This window comes from Branchiostoma floridae, chromosome 4 (assembly GCF_000003815.2).
Source record: "Branchiostoma floridae strain S238N-H82 chromosome 4, Bfl_VNyyK, whole genome shotgun sequence".
In the NCBI taxonomy this organism is placed as follows: Eukaryota; Metazoa; Chordata; class Leptocardii; order Amphioxiformes; family Branchiostomatidae; genus Branchiostoma; species Branchiostoma floridae.
The window spans coordinates 9,664,146-9,677,156 of NC_049982.1; the positions used below are offsets into that span (position 1 = coordinate 9,664,146).

The following is a 13,011-nucleotide window of genomic DNA, read 5'->3' on the forward strand; positions in this document are numbered from 1 at the left end:
ATTTAATGGTGCATAGGGAGGGGATTTGACATTTCGAAAAGATAGCCCTGACCTAGTACATATCCCCCAGACTGCAAAACCTCTACTTGAAGAATAGGCAATATGCAAACAGATGTAGGGTAGGGTCAGTTTTACGCATATTTTTGCGACATGCAAAGGCATAGCCTGGTATCCAGCCGTAATATAGCTCCCGAGTCTCTTCTCTCCTCTTCGCAATGCCTCGTCGCAATAAATCGCGAAGAGGAGAGAAGAGACTCGGGAGCTATATTACGGCTGGATACCAGGCTAGCAAAGGCATGTACTGTTTGTGGTGTCGGTTGTGCGAAGAGAAGAAAACGCAGTTTTAGAATGTTTCATTGGTAAACTAGCTTAACTGTTACTATAGATAATGAGCTATTTGGCCAATATATATGGGTGTCGCCCAGGATCGGATATTTTCGTGTACAGAAATAGATGTAACTAAGATGTGTTTTTTATTTTTATTTTATAAAGAATTCTAAAGAAAATGTTTCTTTTCATAAAATGTCTTTTGAAATTGTCATTTAAGATTAAATGTTGGAGAATTCATCTCCCACTCCATACGGAAAAGAAGTCAAACCTATCAAATAGCTTAAGGAGAAATAGATTTAGATAAGACGTTTTGAATTTATCTATGAATATCTTTTTCCTTCTTTGTTAAGTATCATTATGTATGTATACAACTACTTTGTTTGATATTAGGCCTCGGGCATGAATGTGCAATAAAGATGATTATTTAAGATTAAAGGTACGGAACGAGAAAGGTTTGAATTAATCACCTTCCAGCGCCCTGGCATAATTCTGCAGTTAGGTCTCCATCAGAGTCTGACACAGAATGTACAAAATTTAGGTCAATGACTCTGCTCTGACAATGGTCTCGCCGCCGCCCCCGCCCGTCATTGTGACGCAGTCGTAAAACTAAAGGTCAGCCGCCGTGGATTTATCTACCATCTGCCTCAGGTTTGCGTCATCAGAGAACAAGGGAGGAGCGCGGTTACCTTGGGGAAACACGCTGCGCTACAAGCACAAAACACGCGTATCGGATTCAATCCCAACGAAAGGTGACGTACAGGAAAGAATTTTAGAAAAACCTTAGATCATATTACTCGATTTCAAAAAGATTCCACGCCACACCAACTTAGCAGATTTGATATCATAAGCAGGTTTTCCCAGTACTGTGGGTGGAGAGGGGGTGGGGGGATTTCACGCCGGTTCCCCCCAAGGACACATGTAGTACACTGGCCTTGAACTTGTGTTATTCGGCTCTTTGCCAGTACGTAGGCAGTGAATTTTATTTTACACACACAGAGTATTAAAGGACGCCTATCTAAAGGATAACGTCGTATCTGTTTTTTTAAAAAACACAACAAAAACAATTGGCGTCCCCTCCATTTTTATAATCTCTTCAAACCTCCTACAAAGTTTGCCAGGTGGGCAAAATTGATTTGGCAGAACGCTATATTAAAGGTCTACTTGACTACTTCTGAAAATCTTTACCTTCTACATATGACCTTTTTTAATTCATCATTGCATGTGTTGTGTAACATTTTATTATATTGATTAGGTTCCGTAAAATTCCTTTTGTGCTTCTATTCTTGAGCCGAAGTAAATGTTCTCTATCGATGTTCACCGTGACCGTGGCGCCCGAAGACGCCTGTGTCCAGGCTATCTCCCCCAGACGCGGCGCCCTAGCCGTCACGGTCGAGTATTGATATCTAAAACATTTCAGACAGAGAAAATAAACAGCGATGACATCGGCTCTAAACCATCCCTCCCACGGGAAGCCCTGACCTCGCTGTTCAAAAGACTCTCTAAAGATCATTCCACTGGGGGGCGGGGCTTTTGATAATCAGCTAAATGTCAACATGTGATCTCTACCAAATGTATTGTGGCCGCCGAGTGGCTAAAGACTCAACAAAGCTGGGAACGTAAAGATGACGCCTTTTATTTTGGGCCCTTTTTTGTTGGTGACATTTTTGGCCCTTGAAAACTGCCGCCATTAGTTCTTGTTATGTATACACATGGGTAAGTAGCAAGCGGCGTCCTTTATTTACAGAGCTCTTCATGTTATTTGTGTCTATAGTAGCGCTGACATAAAAGAAGATGTAGAAGGGAATGTTGTTACTTATTTCTTACTAACATCCTCCACGACTTGTGCATTCAAAGGTGTGACTAAGTTCAGTGATAGCAACTCTTTGCTTTGCTTTGACGTAATTTACTTTTAATTGTTACGGCATTTACGGCATGATGAGACAGTATTCATCGCAGATCAGTCTACTTCACCGAAAACGGAGACAAACCGTCTGGTACACGTGTCCAACTAAAAACCAACGGGGACGGGGACTAGTTTTGTCACCATGAAGTTGTGTGCACATTTGAATTCTGTCAGTTCCACGTGCACAAGTTGTCCAGTTTTATCAGTTTTATTAGAGAACAAAAATTGTTAAACGAGTGATCTGCTAGGACGAGTAGAGTATTTCTAGCCTACAAGTACAGAATATTTAAGTGCCTGTGGGTATGGAATAAAATGTTCCCAGTGGCAGTGCACGCGTGGTTATTAGTTCGCGTTTGAAACAATGGTTTGGGCGGAAAGAAGAACAAGAATATTTGCGGCGTTTTTATGTTCGCGGTGGAGAGATCACTAGAAAACAGTTAACATTAAATCACTAACTAGCACTGCTAAATGGTCAATATCTGCGTGCTATGGCAGAAATGTCCACTTCGCGCTATTTACCATCATACACGTATTGCCTTGGTCTGGCAGTCCCACGTCACACTTTATACTACCGACCACACGGAAGATAACGGCATAAGATGAACATGAATACATGAATACATGAATACATGAATAACCTTCGGAAACAAATAAATAAACAAACAAACAGGCATTAATGAATTTTAGATTTTATTGTCACACTTCTCAGTGACTTCTGTCATAGGAAGGCTCAGAGCCATTGGTGAAGAACAGAATACATGAGATATCTCAGCACAGTGGAGCGGTTAGCCACCGTTTTGTCACACTTTCAATGTCGAAGCAAACATGGGGTACTATTACTAGCTAACGTCGCAACAAATGTTCTCCGACTAGCAGATGAGGAGTTTAAAAGCCGGTCGTCATATCGAGAGCAATGGATTCTACTGTCAGTCATAACAGAGCGTCGTATACTAAATATAGGCTGCAGGTGACAGGCTACACTACCGCACACCTTTAGGGCAGTTTCAATCGGATATCGACGGAGATGCCTTTATGGATGGCATGAAAGAACAGGTACAATGCCACTGGCACTGAGGTAGATAGCATGGCAAATCATTGCATAGAACAACAGAGTTGGCTTGGCCGCTTATTTCGAATGCCAAAAATTATTTGCGAGGTGATGCCCACTCCTACACAGTCTGCTTTCAGGAATAAAAGGCGTTCTGCTACTTTATGACACTAAGACAATGTCATTCTAAAGGAAAACTAGATGGTTTCTAGATCTGATCTACGTAGTAGATTAGATGTCTGTAGAGGGAATATATATTAGGAAAGGCTCTATCAGTACTACATAAGTTCTGGATTATTGTAAAATATATAGAGTATCTCTAGTGCCAGCACTACCTATGTATCCCCATGGCTCTGTAACACACGTAGGGCGCAGCCCTTTTACATTCAACTCTTTTTCTAACAAACAATATATATTTAAAACAATAAATAAAGTTCCATAAAACCGTACCAGACGGTAATATTAGATAACACTTTACAGCAAAATTAATCTCTTTTTGTTATATTACCATTTCATCACGAAACAAAATAACACTGACGTAGAGAAGTCATATGCACTTGTCGATATCAATCTTGGGGGGCATCCCACCGACACGGGTATCTGATTTATATGATGCCAATGTAAATGTATGTTAAAAAGGAAGAGATTCTCCTCCCCAGACCAACGTATGAACATTGGGTATCTAACATATGATAATGTATACACCCAACAGGTTTGCATTGACAAGTGCACTGTGCAACAATAAAGTGGAGAAGGTTCAGTGTAAACCCATGTCCCCCTACACCCGTCTCGGTAGGAAGTGCGTGGACAAGTGTTTCCGCTTGGTGCGCAGTGCGTTACGGGGCCGGCCTTGCTTGTTGAGGGCCACATACCAGCGTTTCCTCCTGGTGCCGTACAGGACGGAGTAGTACGTGTTGTACAGGTTCTCCTCCAGGGTCTCACGGAACTTACACTCTTCCGTGAACACGGACTGGAAAGAAAGGGTTGCGTGTTAATACTGATCCTGTACATTATCTGAAGTTGATATTAAAATCACCATTGGAGGGATTTTATCAGAATAAGATCGCCTTCAAATGTTTTCGCTGTCCTAGCCCTTCCATTTTCTTTTTTATGTAGGACAACTGACTCTTTGTGTAAATGATTATTAGCAGAACTTTATGCAAGGCCTGTTTTAATTCTCAAGTACTCTTTCCTTCAATAGCCTCTCTGTCCCATATCATGCATTACCGCTGTGAAGTCTAAATGTTGAAAAAGAATAATAGCTGAAAAAGAACTTTGCAGAAAGGCCTAAACCTAACACAGCACATCATGGCACATGTGACGACCAACTGTTGGAATGTACTCACCGATCCGTAGAGGCGCCCCCTAGCGTCCATGCAGAGGTGCAGGCCGGTGGCGTAGCCCTTGATTCTCATGACGCCGCGGAAGTGGACCGGGGCCATCTCTAACGCAGCTGCATGGACAAAACATGAACACTACGTTAGTACCTGGGTTAGAGCCGTAAACTCATTCGCCAATGCGAAATGCCGTGTTGACTTTTAAGTACTATAGTATACAAGTGTACAGTGGCAGGATGATCCGATCAGTAAGAAAGTCTAGGGAAAAAAGAGTTGGCCATATTTAGTTGTTAATGGCCATAAAACTGGTGACGACAGAAGTTTACTGAGCGAGGACTGAAAAAAAATAAATAGCTGCCTTCTTCCGTTGCGTCCTGTATTGTGGGCGTGTAATACCCGAAGCACCGTATCACTATCAGCGCATTCAGGGCAGCCTGACTCCTCCATGACACCGAGGTGTTAGATAAGAGAGAGACAATCATACAGAGACATCTTCTCGCATCATGTCTGGGAGGAACACCACTGTTGTTACAGCTCCTGTCTGCGCACTGAGGGGCTGATATGAAAATGACCTAGTTTTGATAAAGAACGGGGTCATGATAATTTAGCGAACGCGATATTCAGTGATTCCCACGAAGACGTTTTAAGAAATGACGTTATGTATCATACATTCCTTGTGTGGGCATGACACACACATATGATTGCTTGTCGTCAAATCCAGCACCGTGAAAAGCATAACCTCTCTGGCGCATTTCATATGGGAAAACTATCATCGTACATCGATGTACATCGAAGACCCAGGCCCACAATTGTTTTGTATTTGAATATAACGTTATATAAAATGCCGAAAGCCGTGGATGACTTTCTCCCGGACCTTGCTAGCGCTATGTCAACTCATTGAAACAAGGACGCTCGAAGTCTGTGTTAAACGTTCCCTCTTCTGTACATAAAGCGAAGAGACTTGGAACAGGGTTTACTTTAGACGGTGTATAAGGTTAGCAGGCGGTGATGGGTAAAACAAGCTGTTTGTGTGCTAGTCGTTCCAAGGTCGTGCTGAAGGTCACCATGGTGGGCGGCGGCACGTGGCCCGGTGGGCTCCCACCGGTTTCTCATCTGGCGATACCAACACAAAACCTTCACTGGACGTAAACAGGGGATGTACACACATACACCCACACTAACAAACTGGTTTTACGTGCTCAACGTGGAAAATATGCTTTCTTCACCCTATTTTCTCCCACCCGAAAACTTTTGGCCCAAAGCTGTCATCGATAAATTACCGCCGGCGTGAAGGACACAGGGATGACATCTGAGATGTTGTTGGACGTCTAATTTCAGGACACACGTACGATCTTTGACACTGTCCTATTGACGCAAACTCAGTTCTTGACTTCTTAACACTTCTTTGTGTGTAGTGGTCAACTTCAATCTGGACACTTTCGTAGCGGGGGAAAAGCTTCTTTGAAAAAATGGGCCACAAAAAACTTCCAAGCCTCCACTTGTATCTTTTCTTCTATGTGCGCAAACAACGTGGACTAGCGCAGGACTAGCGCTATCATATCGCCCTAGTCTGAAGCCGTGCACGCGATTTCACAACACAAAGCGAATCAGCTTCTTATGTCGGATCAAGTATAATTATCCCACCGTGTAACATCAAAGTAGTCGACTTGTAAAAGTTCTCTTTCGAGGATGAAAAAGAAAACTGTTTCTTTCAAAGGTTACAAACTGTATAGTCTACGGAATCGGTTTTACAGTGAAGGTGAACTACCCTGTCGATGGCATAGCTATAGTTTCAATTTGACCTATTTCCTTATTTTAAAGGACCCAAAATAGATGAACTGTTGTATAATCATCTCCTTAACTACTTTGCCACTTAACATATAAAAAGAGTGAAGAAAACATCTTTTTACTACTCTTTTGTTGAAATTTCTCCACAAGGTATAATCACAGCTTTTTAAAGAACCGTTTCCAAATACGCACATCCCCCACGGCGGGTGATGATTATTTCCATGCTACCAACTCCATTGTATTCTGCTGAATAATTCTCAGTGATTCCAAAAATAGCGGACGCCAGGCCCGAAGTGGAGGGAATATTTTTGGAGTCGTGCCATTTTTGCCACGCCGGGCGCCGCCGACCGAGTCAGAAGACGTCGCCATATTGTTGTCCACGTGTATGACGTCATTACGCACGGTTCGTTTCTCCTCGGCATTTTGAATCGTAGACGCGGACAATCAGGGGTAGAATGTTTGCGTCATTGTGTCTGAGGTCCCGCACACAGTCTGACCTTACAAAAAAGACGCACAAAAATGGGTTCGCCGAAGCATGACCCCATTTCCAAACGACACAGACGATTCTGTGCATTGCGATCTCCAACGTTTACGGCGGATTTATAGTCATTCCGACCTAAATCAAATTTGTGCCTCTATTGCGAGATTAAGATGTATCGCCGTGGTAAGGAAATCAAGCGCAGGATCTCCAGATGACGCAGATTCCACCAATGCCGATGAACTCATAAATGCATATCCTTCCTCGTTCCTTGCTTCTGTAGAAAACCGAAACAGGCCTAGGGCTACTTTTCACTTGAGTGAAAGTTTGACTCCGTGAAAACAGCAATTACCTCTACATGTAAGCCATGTAGTCATTTTCCTCCCAGACATGAACGGAAACATTAAAACAGTGGTTCATAATCTTGTATATTGTCTTCTAAAGACTCAGCCGGACGTTATGATATTGAAATTATAGTGATCTCAACTGAGGAACAAGTCTCCCCTTGTACACGGTGTCTGCGCTAGGCTAGGGATGACATGACTGGTACAGAAAATATGTGCGGCATGTTCCAACAACCGGGCAGATAAAGGGGCTTGAATGTAACAGAAATAGCAAAAACTGTGGTGGCACTATTTCCTTTAGCGATATATATATATATATACCATCATCCGTTTTATAATGGTCTCCACTCGTTCGATGCAATAAAATGTCTGAATGTTTTGTTTAAAGAAAGAAATTCCCTTTCTTTCTCTTGTAAAAGTTACAAGCTACTGAATATATGCCCATTTTGTATTCTATATGTGTATGTTTGTGGTAAGGACATGAGCCTGCTGCCTAGTGTCTACAATGTATTGTACTTGTCACAACCCTTAGCTAGTGTTGTTTGACGTACCGTACTGATCTCCGCTGTGCCTGGTGCCTCTGATGCTCCCGTCGGGGAGGATCTGTAGGTGATGCCCGCCAGCTCGGCAGTACAGCTGCCTCATCCGCACGATATCGTCGTCGATATTTCTTTCCCATCTGTTGTCTCTTGTGACCTCAGAGTCCTCAGAGGAATCGTGCGAGGGCGCAAGACCCGTCAAGAGGGGGTCTTCCCCCGAGCCGAAGTCCGGGACGTCGTCGCTCGGAAGCGATCGCCTTGTTCTTGTTATGTCGGCAGTCATCGGAAAGTTTCCGACCGCTACGTCGGCAATGTTAGCCGAAACCGACCTGTCCATCGCGTCCCTCACGTCGTCTATCGGCACTGACCGGCAAAACGAAAACACCAGCAGAAGTGGCGAGAAGGTAAATAACAACGCCTTTGAACTCATTAGCCTCTCTGTGTTTCTCAGTTTAAAAGTCGGCGGAATTAAGAGTAAAACTGTTGCTTCTGGGCTGCGGTTGGATGAGGACGATGTTTCCGACGCTGTTGGCTGTGCTGTACTGCGGTTGGCTCGACACGTGCGGCTTTATACCCCCGCCAGTCTCGCTGACTACCGGACGGACGCCCTCGGAGAGTTGTACTCCTCTGGGCTGCCCAACTCATTTAGGCAGTTTCCGACTTCCTCCTGTGGCGGCCACCCATGGTAATAAGGTGATGACGTAGCAAAGGTATTCCCCTCTCAGCGCCGACGCTACCGACTTTTGTGCTTTCTCTCTTCAGAAACTTCCGTTGGTTCTCTGTATGCCCTATTCACCGAGCTTTCTGCAAAACACGCTCCACGTAGACAAGATCTAAAGAGGCGTATCGTGTGTCGGTCCGACAATTGTAAACTTAACTCTAATTGCGCAGTCGGAAAACAGTCGCATCACGTGAATTTTTGCCTCGCTCGTAAATGTTGACGTTTGAGTCCGTTTGGACAAAAGTCGCCGCCGGAACCGAGATAAGCACACTGGGAGAGAGATCCGAAAGGCTCGTCCCCATCCCAGTCCACCCTGCCCCCACAAACACATTGCGCCAGTGACGCGTCACCCCGCCCCTCCCCTCCCTCTGCACGGGCCTGGGCTTCAGCCGACCGCGCGGGGCACACGGCACAGCGTTAACTTCTTGTGTAATCTTTCTGCAACATCAGAACGACGACTCGCAGGGCAGATAACCATTTTCTCAGAATGATTACATCACTTTGTCTTAAGTTTGTTCCACGACTTCGCAACCAATTGGCTATCAGTCAGTAATAAACGAAGGCAATATTACTGAAAGTAACGAAACATGTCACATTTACTAATAAGTAACGAATATAGTATCACAGTTGAACATTGGCGACCAACGTGATTCAGGTTCGCATGATCGTAATCATCATAACCTTACAAGTACTAGTCTTTTCATCACCTTACTGTGAGGTGTCATTAGCGTAGACGAGGAAGCCAATACATGTCAGAAGGTCATGATAAGAAGATGCTTTGACTTGTAAATGTTATTTCTACAAGTATCATAGCTATCGTTAAGGTTCATATGTAATACCGTGATGAAATACATCTTTCTATGTGTTTAACCTGTATTTTAGCCAGTATAATCTTGCTAAAGCTCTCGAACTTCAAAAGAATTTTTCGAATGCTCACAGGTGGTTGCCATATAAGGTCTCTCGTGTGTTGATATCTGGATATAAACAAGTCTACATCTAGTAATGAGTGTGCCCGACTGTCTCAGTCAGATCTATGAGTAGTTTACACTAAAACTGTTTGTGGGTGGCGATGTCTAATCCTAGACACCACAGGTGAGACCAGACGACCAATGTTGTCGACATTTATGGCCACAACACGCCACCGCACCCGATCCTCAAAACCAGGTGAATCGCTCGCCGTCGGCAACGTTTGTCTGGCTGGCCCGACATCCTGCTCCGAAAATACCCGAACACCCACGAATGCACGACGCGGGATGTGGTCGTCCGTCCGAGAGAGAATTTCACACCTGTTCAGGTGATTCAGGGGTGTGGATTGTTTGTTTTTTGTTTACCTGTCGAGGTGAAACATCATCCACTGTTGACAAAACTAGTTGTTGTTGTCACCGTCAGCGTTCATGACTATATTCAAAGGTCAGTCGGTAAGCAGTTGTACCTGTTTCCTTGCCTTGGGGGACAGTTCGTCTCACGGCCTACGTGGTCTATTGTATTGCATTTTGTTTTGCTTCCGTTACAAGTTACAACATCCAGAGCGTAGCCCACCAACAGGTACACCTTTATCACTAGTATCGTTATAGATCGCACGGGGAGATCTCTTATCAGTTTCCGTGAAACGTGATCATTTTCTACAACCAAAGTACCACCCGGGTAACCCCAACCCCAGCTCTTCCGTCGAATTTGTGACGAATGGCGTCCGGGCTAGCTACTTTTTTTAAAATCGTTACACTTTACACTCAAGATCAATATCTAACTGCGTGACTGTGATCTTACCGGAAACAAGGTTTATGGATAAACTTGACGTTGGAGTTCTAAGTAAAGCCCAAACGATGCCAAATAGGACCGTCTGTGCATTGTGACGCTATAACGTTAGAAGATTTCTCCATACATTATAGTAGGCATCCTTCCATCTCCACAGATGATGGTATACATAGCGCTCTGCATCGTGGGCACATCCGTATAGTGTGATCCCTTAATTCACCATAGATATCACGGATAGGTTTATAATCTACGGTTCATTTGGGACAAACTGCGCTGATTAGGCTCGCTGTCACTTGGTGGTAAACACATTATTATGGGATGTAGATGTCACGTTTTCGCGCGGAAATGAGCAATACCTTTTGGCTATCGTTCCCCTGTTTACCCTCCTGTCAATAACATTTAAGTACACAATAAAAACACTTGTCAGCACTACTGTTGCCTGTCATTCTATGTTTCAGGCCAAACTACACAAGCTACAGATGCCAGAGCCATTCTGCTGTAAGGACCACACGAGATCACGGGCGTCCGACGAATCCTTGCGCGATGAGTCGCCTCGGACTGTTCGGAATTCGGCCACTGCGGGTCGAGAGAGTGCCATTCCTCAGGTCGGAATCAACGGCGCCCTAACCACAAGGAATGGAGACGGCTTGTTGTCTGGAATTCCGCTCAAAACAAGAAATAAATCAACAGGGACGACGTTTGACATAGCGATTAAAACCAAGGTCATGGACCTCTAAAAACGATAAAAACAGGCTTAAGAAGGAAAGACAATATTGATGACTAAACAGGAATTAAAAGATTCTGGGTGGGTGGGATTTTACCAACAAAACCATCAGTGTTCTGGTAGTAACGTTACGTGTTGGTTCAGCCTCCGGCGATTTTCAGTCCCCACAAAGCCCCGTGCACAAAATATGCCAATATCCGCTTGCCTTTAGAAGTGTGGTATTTTTAACTTGAAATTGCAAAAGAACAGATAACACCTTTGCACCCTGGCCTGGGGGTACCTGTCGCTTAGTGTACATGTCCGGTAAGAGTGTCAAAACATAGGGCAGCTCGCCTCAGGTAGGGGCGCACTTTATCCAAACGCACTTGGGCGCGCTCGGTCTGGGGTGAGTAACCCTGCCCCGGGACCTACATGTACTTATGGTCTCATTGATGAGTTTCTTCTTCCCATAGACTTCTATGTTATAATTCGTGGTTTAAATGGGCGCGTTCATAATGAAGCTACGTGAAATTTCAGTAGATTTTTCATTCTATGTCGAGCACATTTACTCTATATGGTGAGAACAAATTGCCAACGTAAACTATACGTAGGAACTTTTTTTTATAGCAATTACAAACTACGATTAGTCAACCCCCACAAAAGGCACTTTTTCGCTGCTAGTGTACAACCGCACCACTCAGAACCCATGACTGTGTACCTCCGACCTAGCGCGCGGCTGCAAAACGTTACCTGCTAATTTCTTCAGTTACAAACAAGCTTTCACCAATCTAACGTTTGAGATCAGTTCCACTGGCTAAAAGGGAATTTCTCACCGCTAAAAACATGCGTCCGTGCAGCCGTTTATTTTTTGGCTCGGAATACATGTAGTTGCTAAGCTTTATCCTATACCACTGTTTTGTATTTTGTGTGATAGTTGTTGCCATACATTGTATCATATACAACTGTCGTGCAATAAAGTTCTATGTACAGGTCGAGAGTTGTGGCACACCGACTTGGATGGTGCAAAGTTAAAGGTAACCATGGTCTTTGAATATTTGCCACACATTGTCACTGATGCAATTGTTGCGCAATAAACCATCTATCTGTGTAAAGTCGGGGTCTTTCGTTTGAGGAGATCGACACCTTGATCACATTCTAGAGCACACCAAATGTTATATCTCCAAGCATATCTATCGGTGGCCAGGCATAGTATCTAAAGGGCTAAAGTAAAGAGCATCCAACTGTGCCTTGCCACCGATGGATATGCTTAAAGATTAATCAAACCTATGAGTTAAGTCGATCTTTTTTCTAAGTTCTTTTTTAACGAGATTGGTCAAAGCAAGGTCATTAGACCACTTCGAAGCAATGAGCAAAGACGTTGGAAATACGTGTACAAGGAGAAAGCGGTGGGCATTTCTTTTGAAGGCTGATAAGTTGTAGACAGGAGGGGAAAAGTTGTCGAGAAATTCCAACTTGACTGTTGTGTTAACCGTGTCACGTCTTAAGGTAGTTCACCGCGGTCATGCGATACAAGCAAAACAAGTGAGAAAATGGCAGGCGTGATATACAGGACCTTCAGTTATCAGACGTATACAGACCACCATGTTCTGATTTGTCTCTGTATAGATTTAGATATAATCTCCAACGTCTCGGGCAACGACCGTTTACGTGTATGAGGGGTGTATCAGACAATATTTAACGTTATAGAGGCCGTGAGGCTCCCGCAACAACTGCAATACGTAACGCTACGGTCATGGACCATATTTGCAAACTGGACTGATAGAATACGACTTTAGGGCTACACCCACTATATTGAATAAACCTGACTGACGCAAGTAAGAGTACAGCAAATGTGATCATGGCAAAGTTAGACTACTTTCTAATCTTTTGAATGTCTTTTTAGTTTTGATATCTGATTAAACTTTTCTGTGTGACGCAGGCGTCTGTGACAACATCAGTCGCACGGGGGTGATCATATAGCAGCGGCGCCTTTAAACAAGTTAGTGTCAAATGTACAAGAAGGAAGTATGAATGCTAATAACATTTTGATGCGACCTGTATAGCG

General features: G+C 43.9%; 1 protein-coding gene across 1 annotated transcript; it reads right to left on the bottom strand.

Annotated features, from left to right (window-relative positions):
- Nucleotides 1–2,951: 2,951 nt before the first annotated feature.
- On the bottom strand, nucleotides 2,952–8,738 carry LOC118415060 (fibroblast growth factor 16-like). The gene is made up of 3 exons (XM_035819454.1): nucleotides 7,780–8,738; nucleotides 4,628–4,734; nucleotides 2,952–4,251 (listed from the first exon to the last, which is right to left on the bottom strand). Exons 1-3 carry the CDS (start codon nucleotides 8,195–8,197, stop codon nucleotides 4,060–4,062), a joined length of 717 nt encoding a protein of 238 aa, XP_035675347.1. The 5' UTR covers nucleotides 8,198–8,738; the 3' UTR covers nucleotides 2,952–4,059.
- Between the last annotated feature and the right edge of the window lie 4,273 nt (nucleotides 8,739–13,011).